Below are 19,568 nucleotides of genomic sequence, written 5' to 3'. Positions count from 1 at the left end.
ACTCCCAAATCTTTTTTCAGATAAATTGTTATCTAACCAGGCCTCCCTTCTCTTATGCTTGTGAAGTTACTTTTTTGAACCCAAGTAGAAGACTTAACATTTATTCCTAGTAAATTTCAGGTGGTACAAGGATAGAGTGCTGGTCTTGAAGTCAGGGAGATTCATCTTCATGAGTTCAAATCTGGCCTCAGATACTGACTAACGAGGTGATCCTGGGCAAGCCACTTAACCCTGTTTGCCTCACTTTCCTCATCTGTAAAATGAGCTGGAGAAGGAAATTGCAAACTGCTCCAGTATCTTTGCCAAGAAAACCCCAAATGAGGTCATGAAGAGTCAGATATGACTGAAACAACTAAACAAAATTTCATCTTATGAGATTTGACTCAGTGTTTTAGCCTCACAAGATTTTTTTTTAAAATTCTAATTCTGCCATCCAGTATGTTAGCTATCCCTCCTAGTTTTGTGTCTTCTGAAATTTTGATAAACAGACAATCAATGCCTTTATGGCACTATAATATCATTTGAAACAAGTTCAGAAAAATGAAACAAAAAGACAAACTTTTGCACATAGTGTGGACACTAGGTTATACTATTTGGATTGACCCATTCACCACTGGCATGCCAGCAATTAATTAATTGAAAAGCTGGAAGAATTCCTGGATTGGTCCATTGCCCCACAGGTGGATGACATCTTTATCCTGTTCCATTGCAAGCAAGATCACATTAAAAACATGTGAGGTCTTGCTTCGGCCCCTTCACCACATTTTGTTCTATAACCAGACAACTATATCATTAGATCCCACTCACATTTGGGAGATTGTCCTGGGCTGTGACAGCTTCCAAAGGGATTCACTCTAGTTCAAGGTGATCGAGATATGGGTCCTCCCACCTTGAGCATTGCACTGATTTGAAGGCAGAGCCAACTGATATTGACCATTTATCCCCAAGTAGTCAGGGCTAATCGACCTTCATCACTGAAGAAAGAGGCCACCTTCTAGTAAAGTATCAAATAAGGAGACTTCCAGGCACAGAAAAAAGACATTAGTGGTAGCAACATCCTGGTCCTGCACTAACTTTTTTATTAAAAAAAATAAAATAAAAATAATGCCTCCAGGGTTACCATGGGCTAGGGCACTGTTAACATAGAATTTAAGCTAAAAAAAAAAAGAAAGAAACATCTACTCCAGGAGACCCTTTGCCTACCAGTAACATACTATTCTCATCAGTTAACAGGAAGAATATTATGTGATGAACAGGGAGTTGGAAAGTTAGGTTGGGGGCAGACTTTACAGGACTTGAAAATCAATGGAGGAATTTTTATTTTGCCCTAGAGGCAATAGGTGGCAGCTAGGTGGTATAGTGAATAGAGCACTGGGCTTGGCATTAAGAAGGCTCACCTTCATGAGTTCAAATCTGGCCTCAGACACTTACTAGCTGTGTAATCCTGGGTAAGTCACTTAACCCTATTTGCCTCAGTTTCCTCATCTGTAAAATGAGTTGGAAATGGCAAACCACTCCAGTACCTTTGCCAAGAATACCCCGAATAGGGTCACAAAGAGTAGGACACGACTAAAAAGCCACAAAACAACAACAAAAGAGGCAATAGGGAGCCACTGGAATTTATTGAGTAGGGGAGCGACATGGTCGTATCCATATTCAAGGAGAATCATGTTGGCCGCTCAGTATGGAGGCTGGATTGGAGTGGGGAGAAATTTGAGGCAGGGAGACCAAATGGAAATCCCAGAGAGTTGTAAAAATTTTCACTCAAGGACAGAGAAGGATGGATTCCAAGACTACTATTAATATGAGAGCTCACCTGGATCTGTGACCGTGTCCCTATTTACTGAACCATAAACCCACTGCTGTGGTGTAAAATCCTCACTCTGGCTTCCCTGGAACTCAGTAGGCTAGTATAATGAACAGTAGCATCAGGACCTTTCTCTGACCCTGCCTTAAATATCCCTGCTCCTAATGAGTGAGACAGAGGAATGATCATGAGCAGCTGCTCCTAGTGGCTGGCCAGCTGCTGCTGCACCTGCATTTTGGCATCCTGCCTCTCCATGTGTTTTCAGTCCCATGGAGACAGTGTACCCTTGATTCCTACATTGGCCCACATCGGGGAACGTTAGTCTTTAAGTTATGCTTTTCAGAATCTGTTCCTTGTGGACTAACACCCTCATTCTGTACTGTCTTCATTGCTTGCTGCTGCGATCATAAGCCCTGTCCTTTACACCACTACTTGGGGGCTCCTTCCCCTTCTCTTTATGATGATATTCCTTCCATTCCTCCCATCATAGTGAACATTCCATTCTCATCACCACGTTAAACACGGAAGTTATAGGCTACTGCCTGCTACAGCTTCCTTCTCACAATCACTGATGGAGCACGCCTGTCAGTTCACAGGAATCTAAAATCTAGGGAATCTTGTACTGCGAATTAAAGAGAAGGCAGCAATATTGCCTAATAGAATGTAAGTTCCTTGAGGGCAGGAATAGTTTCATTTTTGTCTTTGTATCCTTAGTACCTAGTACAATGCCTGGTACCCAGACTAGAAAGGGTATGACTTTATATAGTGTTCTCCAAACTTTTTTGTTCACAAACGTCTATCAATAAGGAGTTCTTGAACACGTATTCTCAATACCTACTTATTTATAAATTATATATACATATATAAATGTATATATCTTGAACACATATTCTCAATACCTACTTATTTATAAATTATATATATACATATATAAATACATATGTATAATATGCTACTTTATTAATAATTATGTTACTATTAATTATGCATTGGGCCAGCTAGGTGGCCGCCGTAGTGCATAGAGCACTGGGCCTGGAGTTAGGAAGACTCATCTTCCTGAGTTCAAATTTGGCCTCAGACACTTGCTAACAGAGTGACCCTGGGAAAGACACTTAACCCTGTTTGCCTCAGTTTCCTCATCTGGAAAATGAGCAGTCGAAGGAAATGGCAAATCATTCCAGTGTCTTTGCCAAGAAAACCCCAAATGGGGTCCAGCCGGAAATGACTGAACAACAACAAACAACAAGTAATTATGCATTATCAAACTTGGGCAAAAATAGAAATTTTGAAAGGGTAAGATAAGATGAAATAATGTTTAATCCTAAAGTAAATAGGGAGTCATTGGATTTGATTATTTAGAGGAGTGACAAGGTCAGACCTGCATACTTTGCAATCAGTGTGAAGGATGAATTAGAATGATGAAAGATTTAAATCAGGGACCCGAGTAGCAAGCTATTACAATAGGCCAGGTGACAGGTAGTGAGGACCTGAAGTAGAAGCTAGGAGAACAGGGAAAACAGGGTGGTATGGGAAATGTTAGAGGCAGCTAGGTGGCAAAAGAGATAGAGCCCAGAACCTGGAGTCAGAAGAACCTTAGTATACACATCCTACCTCAGACACATAGTAGCTGTATGGCCCTGTGTAAGTCATTTAAACTGTCAGCCTCAATTTCCTTATCTAAAAAAGAAGAAAAAGAATAATCATATAACTTTTCTCCCAGGGTTGTTGTGAGGGTAAAATGAAATGAAATTTAAAAAATGTTTCACAAACCTTAAAGTGCTATATGAATGCTAGTTATTCATACCGATGATATTTGGCAACAAATTGTATGAGCAGGGTGAATGAGAGTGAGGAAGCAAGATTGGGACCTGAGTGATTAAAAGGATAGCCATGCCTTCGACAGGGCAGGAAAGTTTGGGTGGGGGGGAGTTGAGGTGAGAGATAATATAATGAGATCTGCTGTGCAGCTGTCATTCCATCCATGCCAGTCATCCTGGGCAATTTCTTGTCCCACCAAAAATGCAAAAAGGTGAGGAAGGACCTTATAGGCTACTTGCCCTGGAGCACAGAGCCTACAAAGAGGTCCTATCAACAGGGCCCCAAGTTGAAGCCATGAAGTGATCTGGGGAGCAGGATGGGTGTATTCTGGGGACTAGAGAGGATTTCCTGAATGACACCTGCATGACAAGTGCCCTGGTAGAGATCTGGTTCTTATCACCCTGAGGGGCACTTGTCTGGGCAGAAAGGGAGAGGTGGAGGGTGAGCATAGATAAAGGAGGAAGAGTGAGGATTGTTTTGGACATAAGCTCTGGGAGGGTGAGATACACCTTTCCCCACCCCCTGATCAATTAATCATTAAATTATTAAGATTATGCCAAAGCCCCTGCTGGGACCTTGGAGATCACTGGCCTAGAGGACCTGTCATGCCAATGGATAGAGACTATCTTAGCCCCAGTGCTGATATGCCCTTTCATCAAAAGCACTCAGAGAGGCCCTCTCTGCCCTCAGACCCATCCTGAGAATGAAAAGGAGAGGAGTCCTAACGAACAGGAAGGATATTGTCATTCAACAGGGAGAGAAGAGTTGACCTCATGAACGTGGAGGAATGAACAGATACAAAGCACCAGCAGCTGCTTTAGAAAGTGCACCTGCCTTCCTGTGCTTGGCGAGGAGGGTGGAGGGAGAAGGGAAAAGCATGATTAACTGACCTGTTGAAGGTGGAAAGGAGTAAAGAGTAGTCTTATCCTACCTTTCCAGAAATGCAGATCAAATGATTAAGAGACGGAGGAGTAATGATCTGATGCTCAGGATCATAGATCCAGGGTTGAGAGCAATCTGAGGTCATCACATCCAATCGCCCTTTTTACACTTGGAGATCCTAAGGCCTGGGGAAGTTAAGCAACTTTCCCAAGGTCACATGGTTCTTAAGTGTGAGAGGGAGGATTTGAACTCAAGTCCTCTGACTCAGAGCCAGGGATCGTTCTACTGTACCATGATGTCTCCGTCCTGGGGCCAGAATGATCCCAGTGGTTCAGGATTCCATGCCTGCTTTTATTTGCATCTCTGTCTTCATGTCCTGCTATGCTACCTCTCCTCTGGGGAAGGAGTCTTGGAAGGTGACTTCATGTGTATGTCCTCATTCAAATCTTATATCTCTGTGCCTGAGTTTGGTGAGCAGCTCAGGGCTTTGGGAAGGCATATCACCAAGACAGAAGGAAAATGATGAGCTCTGGGGCAGCTAGGTGGTGCAGTGGATAGAGCACCGGCCCTGAAGTCAGGAGGATCTGAGTTCAAATCCAGCCTCAGACCAAACACTTGACACTTACTAGCTGTGTGACCCTGGGCAAGTCACTTAACCCCAATTGCCTTAAAAAAAAAATTAAAAAAAAAAAGAAAATGATGAGCTCAATGCCCATGTGCACAGCTGCCTGGTACTACGCTACCCCCCAAAGTAAATGTTTTCCCTTGTGTGCCAGTAGTAGGGGCCAGAGCCTCAGACAACACTACCAGAGAAAGCCATTGCCCCATCCTTCCCCAGTACCAGTGTTGTAGACAGCTGTGATGGCTCTCTTTTTTTTATTCTTGTACATCACTTCCCTCCAGACCCTTAGCCCTCTTCTTGTTCTCTAACATTTATCCTTTTTCCTCACCTATCCAACCTCCCTCTCAGTTCCTTACCACCCTCCCCCCATCCCAATCCATTTGAGACACTCTCAGACCTTGTCCCAGGACTCAAGAGATGTCCAAAGGGAGTCTCCAATGCCATCAGCAATAGAGGAGAAGCAGGCCCTGGGGCTGCAACAGGAAGACCAGGAGTCCTTGGCATTCCAAGTTGGAATTTTAAACACATTTTCTCCCCCAAAATACTCCTGTCATGAAACCCATAGAAACACACAACCAATTTGTATGTTAGAGGCTGCGTCTACCTATCTATAAACTGAGTGGAATTTGGAGTCCTTGTTTCTGAATTTAGCTACAAATATATTAACAGAGATTTTGTCATATTGACAGCACTTGGGGTTGATTTTTTCTTAGTTGCTTCATGGAAATCAATGCACGCTATCTAGCTCTAGACTTCCTGATTTTCTGTCAATCTGTATGTAAACTAAGGTGCATTTTAATATCAAGGAAGCGTTAATATGTTTCTGGGGCTTGACAGAAGGGATAAGCTAGTTAACCGGCTTAGGTCATTCATGTTTCCTATTCTAACAAACACCCTCAGAATGTGACATAGGAGAAGATTCTTCTTCATTCTTTCTATAATTCCCCCTAACCTGCACTGAAGGAATATCCTGAGCCCTACAGCATGACATGGCTGTCTCCTCACTCATATCATTCATTACAGTAGCTCTCTTAGCCATTTTTACCAAAACAAAAAGGATTTTGCCTCATTTCTGTGGTGAGAAGGCAGGTTAACCCTCTTAGGTTCTGTGTATGGGGCCGTGGGACAGACAGCACAACAGACAGAGTGCTGGGTTTGGAGTCAGTGCCTGCATTTAGATCCCAAGTCTGTCACAGCAGGAAATTTGTTTAACCTTTCAGGGTCTCAATTTCCTTATCTGTAAAATGAGGTCAAAATAATAATAATATTATAATAATAATAATGATAGCATTTATATAGCACTTTAAGGTTTACAAAGCTTTTCTGATTTTTATCCTTATGACAACCCTGGGAGGTATTTACTATTGTTATTATCCCATTTTACAATTGAAGAAGCTGAGATAAAGATTAAAGTGACTTGACCAGGGTCACAAAGCTATAAGTAACTGAAGCTAGGTTTGAACTCGGGTCTTCCTGATAGCTGGCCCAGTGCTCCATCCACAGTATCACCTAGTTCCAAAGTCCATTTTTCCTAAGTCTATGACCTTAATAAACTTTTATAGGCAAAAAAATAACATTCAGTAGGAAAGGGAAGGGGAGAAGGGGAAAAAAAAACATTTATTAAGGCCTATTATGTGCCAGGCACCATGCTAAGTGCTTTACAAATATTATTTCACTGAATCCTCACAATAACCCTGGGAAGTAGGTGCTATTATTACGCTTATTTTACAGTTGAGAAAAATGAAGTGGATAGAGGTTAAGTGACTTTCCCAAAGTCACCCAGCTAGTAAGTGTCTGAAACAGGATTCAAACCCAAGACTTCCTGACTCCAAGTCCAGCACTACATCTGCTGTGCCACCTAGCTGCCAAAGTAAGCAATATGACATATGGATCAAAAAAACAAAAAACACCTAGCATCTTCTAAGCAATTTAATTTAATTCACATTTCCAAAATGGAGAGCCAAAAGATAGTCATTGCATGTTTTTACATTTGTTTTGAGTGTCGTTAACTTCAAGTATTATTGAATGCAGTTCTTTTGTTGAACATGTACCTCTTCTTGCTTCCTTGATGAACAGTATCCCTTTGTAGAAAAACAGTTGGGTTGTATAATACAGTCATTTTCATCTAATTGTACTGTGTCTTAAGTGCCGCATGAATGTATTTTTACAGGAAAACACAGTACAAACTTTGTCAGCCGATACGACCCGAGATTTAACAGCTGGATCCAGCTCCCACCCATGCAAGAAAGGTAAGAGTATTCTTTGTGTTGTCTGTGCTATCTCTGGCTGTCCCACAAACAATTCCCACTTTGTGGTTTTCAAAAATAAAGCAACTAGAGGCATCTAGGGAGCCCAACAGATAGAGCACCAGTCCTAGAGTCAGAAGGACTTGAGTTCAAATCTGGCGTCAGATGCTTACTAGCTGTGTGACCCTGGATAAGTCACTTAACCCCAACTGCCTCCCCCAAAATAAAAATAAATAAGTAAAACAACTATAAAATTAATCACTGAAAGACACAGGTTTTGCATTTATCTAACCAGTAGAGTCAATCAGTTTATCAATGGGCTTGCCAGATCCATGGAGAAGAGAAAAGAAAGTCAAACCAGTCAGTGATTTAGCATCATGTGGAAAGAGGAAAGTGGAACAAGAGGATCTGTGTTCATTCAAATCCTCCCTCTGTCACACATAGGTGATGTTGGGCAAGTCACTTGATTTCTCTGGTCCTTGGTTTTCTCATCTGTAAAATTAAGAAGTTAGGCTTGATGGCCCATGAGGTCTCAAATATATGACCCTAATAATTGGCCTGACTTGTTCTTGAGTCAGTTTAATTCCACAGCACTGCAACAGACATTTATTAATCAACTGCTGTATGCAAAACACTGTGCTAAGCAGTTGAAATACAAAAATAACACTAAAAAAAGTCTCTGCCCTCAATAAGTTTAAACCTCACTATGGGAATGTAACATTCACGCATATAAGTAACAAAATGACAGGTAGCCTGGCATAGTCGAAACAGATCTGGCCTTGGAATCACAAAGTTCTGGTTCAAATACTGCCTCTGTCATCGCCTGACTGTAAGAGTATGGTCAAGCCCCTTAACTTCCTGGTGCCTCAGACCACTCTCTAAGACTGTAACTTACAGGTCAGTTGTCATATGAAAAGGGCAGCTAGGTAGCACAGTGGATGGAGTCAGAAAGACTTATCTTCCTGAGTTAAATCCAGCCTCAGACACATACTTGCTATGTGACCCTGGGCAAGTCACCTAGCCCTGTTTGCCTCAGATTACTCATCGGTAAAATGAGCTGGAAAAGGAATGGCAAACACTGCAGTATCTTTTCCAAGAAAATCCCAAATGGGTTCACAAAGAGTCAGACACAAATGAACAACAAGAAAGAAGTAATTACTTAAAAAAAAAAATTCTATAAGAAACCTGTCTTGATCTTCTAGGGAGTGGTACTTGACATGAGTTTAGTAGAAAACTATAGATGCATTAGTTTATCAGTTCCTATTTCCCTAAGAGGATAAGGGAAGAGATGCCAAGAGCTAAGAAAAGGATCATAGAATCAGAGCTGGAAAGGATGTTAGAGTCCAATCTCTCCATTTTATAGATGAGAACACTGAGGTACAGAGAATTGGAGTGATTTGTTGAAGATCACAACAGCTGTGACTTGAAGGCAAGTTCACTTGTGCTGTCCTTGAAAAAACCCAACCAAACTCTCACAGGGACTCCTAGGAATTCAATGACATGCTTAAAACAGCAACAACAAAGGAAGCCTGAAATTTAATTCCATAGGTACTGATTAAGTCCCTGTGTGGAGGGGCAGCTAGGTAGTACAGTGGATAGAACTCTGGGCCCAAAATCAAGAAGGCTTGAATTAAAATCTAGCCTCAGACACTTAGTGGCTGTGTGACCCTGGGCAGGTCACTCAAAATCTGTTTGCCTCACTTTCCTCATGTGTAAAATGAGCTGGAGAAGGAAATGGCAAACCACTCCAGTATCTTTGCCAAGAAAACCCCAAATGGGGTCACCAAGAGTCAGACACAACTGAAATGAATAAACAACAAATACTGTGTGGAAAGCACTGTGCCAGGTACTGAGGATGCAGAATCAAAACCAAAACTCTCGAGGAGCTTACATATTGCAGCATACACAGTTTTTGCTCACCCTTCTACTTTAAAGTTATAACCTAGCCTGTGATAAGACTCCTAGAAACAATGTTTGGGTTTCTTTTTTTTTTCCATTTTACATATTAAACTGCTGCCTCACATATCTAGTTTCCCAAGTCTACCTTTTACAACTCAAATCCCAAAGTCAGAAAGGAACAAAATATCAAATGTAAAGTACATGCTTGCTTTTTAAAGAAGATACATTGCTCTCTTTCTTTGCTGAAATTTCATGGCCTCCTCCTAGGTATGACCCAGTCTTGGTTTCCTAAATAAGGGCCAATTGTAGGCATGAACAGGACCAGGGCAATGGCAATAACTTACAGAATCATAGCATTCTTAATTATAATAATAATCATAACATAAAAATTTTTAGCATAGTTTTTTGTAATAGAAGTCTTATTTGTCACAAGATGCGTAAGTCAGACATTGGAATTAGTACAACTCTGGTGTGTGACAATGGTCATGACATTAAGATTTCATCATCTCAAAAGGAAAAGTTTCTCATTTTTTCCCTTGAGCTTGACTCCAACAAAGACCCACTTCCATCAGTTATCAATGAATTAAATAGAATGAAACCATTTTGTTCATACATGCATATTCACATGCTGGAATTTGGGGCACCATTGTTTCTTTCCAAAGTGACAGATGGGTCTACTTAAGCAAACATTAACTACAACTTTTTTTCCTCTAGAGGGAAATACAGGAAAGGTTTTGCATCCTTTTCTGTCTTACCCATTCCTTCATGATCCTTTGTTCTCCAAAAGTATTTTTTTAGGAAAATATTTCCTTCTTATGTAACCTCTCTGTGTCAATTAACTCCTCAAAGATGAATTACAAATTAAAGGGAAATCTCTTGATTATATTCTTGATTCAAAAATGTTCATTAGTATAGCATGATGGTATGAATTCAGACCATAAAGAAATCCCAATCCTTAACTCCTTATTCTGTATAATTTAGTCAAAAGTTACTTCCAGGTCAGGGAGAATATAGTCATGAAAAAATGATGAGATCTAATGTATTATGAGCCTCCTAGGTCTTTTTATGTAATATCTTATTCATACATTCTTCAAGACATTATTCTAATCAAGGTAGCTTTCTTAGGAGCTCTTCACATGAACCGGAAGTCCTCTACCTTTAAGATCTCTCCTCAGTGTACGCTATATGGCCTTCTCCATAGGTTTTATGGTCACCATTAATGTTATTCTCTCCTTCTGCCCTATAATCACAACTATTTAAAATAAGCCTCAAAAAATACAAAGAAAATAAAAGAAATTTAATCTGTTTTGAAATGTCATCTTCTCATCACAATAGTCCCCTTTGCTGGGGGCTTTAGACCAAGATAATTAACCTTCATGCCTTCAGCTTGGAATGCATAACTCATGTCGCGGTCAATTATCTCACTGTAGAGCCCCTAAGGATGGGAAGCATTGCTGCAAAACCTAATTAGTAATTTTTTTTTAAAAATGTGTATTGTTTACTTGATAGTCCATAATGACTTCCTCTGAGGCATTATGGCCTATCATGGCAGGGTCCTGCTTAGACAATTTTTAGCAGATCATTGACCTGATAAAAGGAGCTGCCATGGTCTGCCGGCACCCGGCAGCCACCGTTGACAGGATGGACTGTTTAACGTTTCTTTCTAAGTCATTATGGTCTATCATGTCAGGTCCCTACTAAGAGAATTTTTTTTTTTTAGATTCAGAACAATCAACTCGATAGACCAAATAAAGAGCTTCATATAGCGCTGAGTGGGAAAAGGCAGGTCTCACAGAAGCCGAGCCAATCTTCAAGTCTCAAATCTCCTATGGGCCACTTTACTCAGGCAATAAATGAAATTTTGCTGTCATCAAAACACTTCCACTCAAAATAACAAACAAGATCAGTAATCACTGTGGATTAGTCAACATACAAGCAAGAAAAAAGAGAGAGGGTGGGAAGTAGGAAGGAAGGAAGGTAGGGAGAAAGGAAGAAAAGAAGGAAGGGAGGGAGGAAGGAAGGAAGGAAAAAAGGGAGGTAGAGAATGAGGGAGAAAGGAAGGAGGGAGGGAAAGAAAGGAGAGAAGAAAGATTAATTACCATTTTTTCCAGTCAACAATATTTTCTTTAACTACTTCATTTATTTACTTTAAAACTATGAAAGGCAAGAAGAAAAACATAAGAGAAAGAGCATTAGAACCTGAGAACCTCTGTTCAAATCTCAGTTTTGCTGCTTACTATAGTATTATGTCTTTAGGCAAATCGTAATTTCTCTGGTCTTTAGTTCTTAGGCTATTAAATGGGAGGGTGGGGTTAAATGGCCTTAGAGTTCCTTATAACCCTAGACCCTATCATCCTATATGACTACTATATCTTCCTTTTTAGAAAAATGCTAAAAGCATAGGTTATCTACCCCACAAACCACTTGAGGAATATCTTGGTTAGAAGTGGGGAACCTGGAGCCTTGAGGCCACATGTGGACTTATAGGTCCTTGGGTGCGCCCTTTTGACTGAGTCCAGGTTTTACAGAAGTTTTCCTTTTATTAAGGGGATTTGTTCTGTGAAGTTTGGATTCAGTCAAAGGGCCGTACTTGAGGACCTAGAGGGCCACATGTGGCCTCGAGGCAGCAGGTTCCCCACTCCTAGTCTTGGCTATTCATAATCCACAGTCCAGTCTATCAAATAGTTTGGGTCCCAAAGTTAGGTTTTGAGTCTTTAGAAAAGTAAAAATTCATTTAACAAGCATTTATTAAATAATTGCTATACGCCAGGCACTGTACCTGGGGATAAAAAACAAAACAGCCCCTTCCCTCAAGAAATTTACATGCTATGGGAGTGTGTATGTCTGTGTGTGTATGTCAGCTAAGTAAATGCAAACTATTTGTGAATTAATTATAAAGTAATTTCAGAGATAAGAGAGACCTTAGCAACTGGGTAGCAACTGGTTAGATGTATTATAAGGACTTTTGGACGCCATATCCATGTATCATGGACAGACCATAAACTCTATCTGTTATACATAGTGAACTCCTCGAAGAGAGGGGCTGTATTTTTTCTTTCTTTGTATTCCCAGTGCTTAGCCCAGTGCCTGGCACATAGTAGGCTTAGCACAGCTCCTGGTACATAGTAGGCACTTAATAATTGTTGACTAACTCGTATTTCTTTAGTGTAGTTCATGGACATATTCACTTTGGGGTATTGAAAATTCAATTTAGGGAGACCCAAAATCTTTTATGTTGAGATTGTTACATAAGATTGAACAGTTAGTGTTGGCAAGTGAAACAAATCTGATTTTTTTTTCATTTCACTCCTAACAGTGACACTCTGTGGATGAAGTTAGGAATACATGTAAAGGATTAGATTAAGAAAATATTAACTAAAACCAACAAGTTCTGAAAAGCTGTCTTTTTTTTTTGTAACAGACAGGAATAGGACTAAGATAGAAATGTTAGAAATTCTTCACAGATGAGAACAAAAGAAAAAAAGACATTCTCACATACTATTAAAGGGATATCTAGAATTCATCAATATATCTGGGTTAAAAATTACAATATCTAAAATTTTTTGTTAGCTTAGATAGATTTTAGCAATTCTGAGAGAAATTCCAACTATTACTCCATACATGCACATGTGTACATCAACATACACACACTACAAATTGTTGTTTTTCATATAAAGATAAGTCAAAAATAAGCAAATGGATGATTTCAGAGGCTTGTAATGACATTATTGACTGAAGTTAGCATCATGAAGAAATACCACTATGCTCTACACATTTTGAGTGTTTTTTAATCATATCTAACTCTTCGTGGACCCATTTGGGGTTTTCTTGGCAAAGATATGAGAGTGGTTTGCCATTTCCTCCTCCAGACTCTACACATAGGATGTACTTAATAAATTTTTGACCGATGACTCTAAGCTTGGTATTCTTAACTATGTATCAATGTTTTAGTTTCATTAAAAAAAATTAACGTGAGAAGGAAACTCTAGTTAAAATATTTCTCCAAGGAAACTTCATAAACAGTAAGAAAAAAAGAAGAAGAAGAAGAAAGAAAGAAAAGGAAAGAAAAGAAAAGAAAAGAAAAGAAAAGAAAAGAAAAGAAAAGAAAAGAAAAAAGAAAAGAAAAGAAAAGAAAAAAGAAAAAAAAATACCAACTTGAGGACAAGTACTCTTTTCATTTTTGTTTTTGCATCCCCAGTACCTAGCATAGTACCTGACAAATAGTAGGCACTTAAGAAATACATGCTAAATTTATTTGAATACTGCATCCTAGTTGGGAAAACCAGGTATCCTGTTCACAACTCATTGGGCAACACAGAATTCACTTGATTCTTCAACTTATTTCACTTGGTATTGTATTTATGTGGTTTTATCCTAATTAAAAAAAATTTTCCTTTTACCTTTTGTCTTCACCCATGTTCTTCCTTTTTCATAGCATAGATTTCTTATAAAAGCAAATACATATACATATATATTCAACAATTATTTCATGAACACCTAATAAGTGCTATAAAAGATACAGATGTAAATGAGAAAGCCCCTTCCTTCTAGAAAGCCCCTTCTAATCTTGCAGGGTAGATAAGATGTATACAAAGAGGCAAATTATGAGAATGTCTTATGTACCATTTAAGAAACAAAGTTCTCTAGGGTACAGAAGAGAAAAAGATCCTTTTTAGTTTCAGAGTACTGACTTTTTCACATAATCGAGTATCATCCTCGAACAGAGACAGCACTAAGCTCTGTGTAGTTCCTGTTTTAGTTAGCATGTGAACTGCCAACACTAGGAAAAGAAATCTAAAGAAGATAGCAAAATGGCTGTCTCAGGATGGAAAAATAGGTCCAAAATATGGAACTCTGCTTCCCCTGCATAAAATGCATGAATAAGAAGTGCCATATTGTAGTTAACAGAAATTATTTTCTAAATAATTGTCATCATTATTAATCAATAAATGTCCCAGTTAGTCAGCAAGTATTTTTAAGCACCTACTATGTGCCAGGTCTTTTTTGAGAAGCTGGGAATTATAAAGAGTGAAGTAAAATAGTTCCTGCCCTGAAGAACTTTGCATTCTACTAAGAGAGATAGAATACAGCCAAGTACCAATGAAGCCATAATTTTTTTAAGACAATAAAGTGCCCCTCCTCCCCATGCACACAGACCAATTCCAGAATGACAGGAAAAAAACCCTATAAATGATTACTATATATAGAAAATAATGACCCAATAGTTGGTACATAGGATTTAAAGCTGAAAACGACCTAAGAGGTTAGCCAGACTAACCCACTCAAGGTCACATAGGTAGTTAGCGGCAGGTCCAGATCTCAAATCAACATTCCCTGACTTTGCCATTTCCCGCCAGGAGAAATTACCCCTTAAAATTTTCATGTCAGCAATGAATAAGAAATTCATAGTTCCCAATCAGAATATAATTGCCCTTCTTGTTTCAAGGAATGAGACTAACTATGTAAGATGGTAAAATATCTGGGAGAAGAGTAAAAAAATTCAGTTAGTCTGAGTGTTTTCCATAAACATCTGGATGTATATCCAATATGACACATCTGGATGACTCCATGGACTTTTCATTCAGATGTTTTGAAACAGTATAGATACCACTTAGTAGAGCCCTAAACTTAAAGTGTTATGTGCTCAAAGGGTCATTAATGGAGGGAAGGAAGCTTTTATTTTTTTTCTTTTTTGGGTCCAGACTCCTGTCCTTGCTACTAGTTCTTGCTCAAATATGTTGTTTTATTTTTTTTCTTGTAAGCTAGACTTGTTTTTGTTCCTGAAGGAATGTCTTTGTTCCTTAAGGAAATAAAGATGGGTTTCTATGAAAAGTGAAAATGTGTAATGATGAGTAGGGCTTTTATGTAGGGCTTGGTGTCCTTCTGAAGCTGAGATTGTTTATAAATTACTAAGCAGAGTCACCATTCATTAGAGTCCACAGATGTATAAATCCTCCTTTATGTGGAAGTGTTAAAGCAATCATAATAATTCCTCAAACTTGACCTGCAAAGACCTTGCTCCCCTGAGAAATGAAGTTTTCTTTGTTAGAGAATTGTTCTAAAAACAATCTCTATCTCCAAAAAGGGGGAGATGTTGATTCTGTTATTTCTGCTCTGTATGGGGCTTTGAACTGATGACATACATCATACTCCCTCCCCATGCCTTCCCTCCTCCCAATTCCTTCCACCTATCCTCATGTGACATGATCTGGAGAATCTTAGCATCCTGGTTGCCCTTCTCTGGATATTCTCCAGCTTATCAGTAACTTTCCCACATTTAAGGGCCAGTACTTGGCATAGTGCTCCAATTGGCATCTGACTAGGGGGGAATAAAATGAGAATTATCATCTTCCTATGCTAGAACACCATGTCTTTATTAGAGCAGACTATTATAACATTAGCCTTTTTTAAAACTATCATATCATAGCGTTTATTAACTTGAATTGACTTTATTTTGTTTTTATAATTCCAAGTTAGGTCCTCTTTTCCCTTAACATAAGACCAACCACACCCATGCCACACAACTAAAGTATAAAACAGTCATGGATTCAGCAAATCCTCTTCTCTTGTATCCCAAGTTTCATCTTCCTCCTAAATCCAGAGGCTATGTATCCTGTTCCTAAGAGGGACAGGCTATGTGTTACAAATCAGGGATGAGTCAAGGGATCCATCTTACATCTTAGAAACATATGGTTTACATCTTAGAAACATAAGGTTCCTATTCAAGCTGGTCCTGTTCTGTTTCCCATGAATTTATTGTTCCTAGGACAGAAAGTAGTTCACCTGGCTGCTGCTTCTGCCACCTGTGTGCTTGTTTTTCATCAGTAGTGAACATACAGTCTTAAATCAAGTAGGTATACTTAAGGTCAGACAACCTCAGTAAGTCTGAGGGTTTTACTTACACACACACACACACACACACACACACATTTATTTTCAGGAACAAATGTCATCCTTAGGCAAGAGGGACGTCCCAAAAAACAACAGTCTATGAAGGGTGGAAGCGACTCCTAGACAATGTTAAGTCAAAAGCCCCACCATGAAAGAAAAAGAAGAATTTGGTGAGGAGCGGATTATTTAGGTTGGCTTAATATCATCCAGAGAATTAATCAACCCTTGATTTCACCTTGCCTTTGAAAACATAAGGCAGTAAATCTAGTTAACAGCAGGCCTTGAGAAGAGGCCCTGATATTATTCCTGAGTCACTTGTGAAAGTTGGCCCTTGGATGAAATGCCTTTGGAGCAAAGGGGTAGGATTTAAAGCATTAGGTTCACTTAAGAGAACAACTTAAGGCAAGTTGTTCTATTTGCAATACTGCACAGGGGAAAAAAATAAGAAAATGATAATTGAAGAAAAATTTTGATGATGTGGTTCTCCTAGTAAATTGGGAACAATGACCCTTGAAGGACCATAAAGAAAGTGAATGTCAAGATAATTTATTATTGTTACATTATCTGCCTCATTTTTCACTTTGTCTTCCTGAGCTCTGAAATTCGTGCAAGGTACCAAGTGCCCCAAACATTAATGAATACCTTTTTCTCCTTCCAGAGTGTAAAAATAGCTGAAACCAACAGCTTGTGGATTTCTCTTTAGGTGAAGAGAGATAGAAATTGGATTTGTGATTTTATTGGTAAAGGGAACTCCTGGGTGAGAAAACCCCCTCTACCAATGCAGGTCAGCACCTCTCTCTGCAACTTGGAGTCAGTCAGTGCTAAAAGAGAAGGGGATATAAAGAGAGAGAAAAATACTGCCTTGCCCTTAAGATGTTCATGTTCCAGTGAAGGAGATGCATGTAAATGATTCTATACATAAAGGATGTATACAGAGTTCATGGAAGGTAATTTCTGAGGAAGGGTCCTGGAAAGGTGGGTAGTAGGGGTGATGAACCTGGAAAGGCCTAAAACACTGAGAAGTTAAGTAACTTACCCATGGTCACACAGCCAGGATGTGTGAGAGGACATACTTAGACCCAGGACTTACTGTCTTTGAGACTAACTTTCTATCCCCTACACCATTCTGCTTCCCTTCAGATGGAATTTAGATAGAATAGATAGAATTAAAATCAGAATTTTAAATTACAGTCAAAATATCCATATGATGGCTATAAAAGTCATGGTATTTAATATGTATATGTGTGTATAGTCTCCAAAAGTTTGGGGCCGTCTCTGATGGGGCTTCCCTCATCTGACTTAGCTGATTGGTCCACATAATTTTTCAAATAAGATTTCTCCATTGCACTAATCACTTTCTGTGAATTGTTACTTTTACCACAGGAGAGCCAGTTTCTACGCATGTCGTCTGGATAAACACTTATATGTTATTGGTGGGAGGAACGAAACCGGATACTTGTCCAGCGTGGAATGCTATAACTTAGAAACCAATGAGTGGCGTTATGTTTCCTCTTTACCCCAGCCTCTGGCAGCTCATGCAGGATCCGTGCACAATGGGAAAATATACATTTCAGGCAAGTCCCCGATCCATTTTCTGTTAGTAACAATGCCAGCCACGCTCCTCATTTTCACATCTGTTTATTTCACAGGGGGTGTTCACAATGGAGAGTACGTCCCATGGCTGTACTGCTATGACCCTGTTATGGATGTCTGGGCCCGAAAACAAGATATGAACACAAAACGAGCAATCCACACTTTGGCTGTAATGAATGATCGGCTATATGCAATTGGAGGAAATCATTTGAAAGGTCATATTTTTAATCACAATAATATTTGAGGTCATGCTTCTTGCTAAGAGGATGCTTATTAGCTAATCATAGTCAACCAAGTAAAAAACATGTTGACCAAATAAAATCTGCTTTGTGCAAATTAGCAGTACCCTTGAGCAGGGCTTTATTGGGTCTTTTATGCAGATAAGATTATTTTAAATTTAGGATAATACTGCACACATTAAAGAAATGAATAATGAAGTCCAAAGATAATAAAATGGGAGCCTTCATAACTCAAGAGCAAGAACAATTTCTTATAACCCTGAATTCAGTGGAATAAATTATTCCTTAGCTCCAAACTACTAGTGATGCTTTCTTCTATAAATTGTTTTCTAGGAAGTGTAGTCAAGAGGAACTTTAGGCATAGCCTCAAAGAGAAGCTAACTCCTGGTTTGGATTTTTAAAAATAAATCAATTACAGTTCCCCAAGCAATTTTCTAAGTTAAATTTATACCATGAACAAAAGCAAGCATTTAGTAGTCTCTAAAATAAGCCTGAGAATCATAGAGAGCATAATGTGTTCAATAATGTTTAGAAAAATTCTAATTTTTAGTACCCAAACTGTAATTGACTTATTTTGAAAAATCAGTAGATGTCAGAGAATGCACTTGAACCCACAGCTTCCCAGCTCCAAGGCCAGCTCTTCCTCTGTCCAATAAGCCTCTCTATGTGTATGTACATATGTGATATATATATGTGTATATGTCTAATATATATTATATTATATGTATATTATATAAATGTATCAATTGTGTAATATATAATTATTTATATAATATAAACTATATCTAATATATTTATATAATTGTGTAATATTACACACTAGTATATTAATCATATAATCATATTGTGTTTATTGTGTAATATAACATATAGTATATAACATATATACAGATATACTATATATAATTGCTACTGCTATTACCAAATATTTCTGTCCAGCTCATTTTATATAAAAAGGAAGTGGCCAAAAATATCCTGGTTCCACATCTTTGAGAATGAACATTAGGTTTACAAAATGCTCTTGAGGTTGTTTTGCTCAAACATGTTGGGAAAGCAAGCATATTTCTATTCATTTAGCTTTCATTAAACAGTTAATTTTCTGCCCTCAAAAATTTCAATCTGCTAAGTGACAATGAAACCACCTGTGGTCATGGATAGAGAGCCAATCTCAGAGTTGAGAAGACTTGAGTTCAAGTTCTATCTCTGACATACAGTGTCCATATTATATTTGCCAAGTCATTTAACCTCTTAGTATCTCCAGTATCTTTAACGTCTTTGTATCTTTAACATTAATAATATCTTAGTATCTCTGATGAATAGAGGGAAAGGGAAGGTAGTGAGAATGAATTTATTTTTACCTCTGATTCTTTTCAGTAACTAAGAGCAAACACTCATTTGTGGAGCTAAAATTCTTATTGTAGTGTCTCTGGTACCTTTATCTCATCCAACTTCATTATGTAGATGCTAAGATTTATTAGAAAGGCTTTTGACAGATTCTGATAATGTTATGATGACCTTTCTATGGCCTTCCTGAAATGCTTTCCTAATCTATGAATTAATTTCAATCAATC

The 19,568-nt window shown here is 38.7% G+C and overlaps 1 protein-coding gene across 3 annotated transcripts in view; it reads left to right on the top strand.

Annotated features, from left to right (window-relative positions):
- Nucleotides 1–19,568, top strand: part of LOC114054284 (kelch-like protein 14) — a 137,077-nt gene that overhangs the window by 110,732 nt on the left and 6,777 nt on the right. For all 3 annotated transcript variants that reach the window (XM_027877478.1, XM_027877479.1, XM_027877477.1), the window contains exons 5-7: nt 7,300–7,378; nt 17,549–17,739; nt 17,815–17,973. In XM_027877478.1, the coding sequence (XP_027733279.1) occupies nt 7,300–7,378; nt 17,549–17,739; nt 17,815–17,973 (429 nt within the window). The remainder of the gene's footprint in view (nt 1–7,299; nt 7,379–17,548; nt 17,740–17,814; nt 17,974–19,568) is intronic.

The sequence above is a fragment of the Vombatus ursinus genome, unplaced genomic scaffold (genome assembly GCF_900497805.2).
Source record: "Vombatus ursinus unplaced genomic scaffold, bare-nosed wombat genome assembly UNPS02014812.1, whole genome shotgun sequence".
Taxonomy (NCBI): Eukaryota; Metazoa; Chordata; class Mammalia; order Diprotodontia; family Vombatidae; genus Vombatus; species Vombatus ursinus.
The sequence above is the reverse complement of the archived record's forward strand: the minus strand, read 5'-3'. Positions and strand labels throughout refer to the sequence as shown.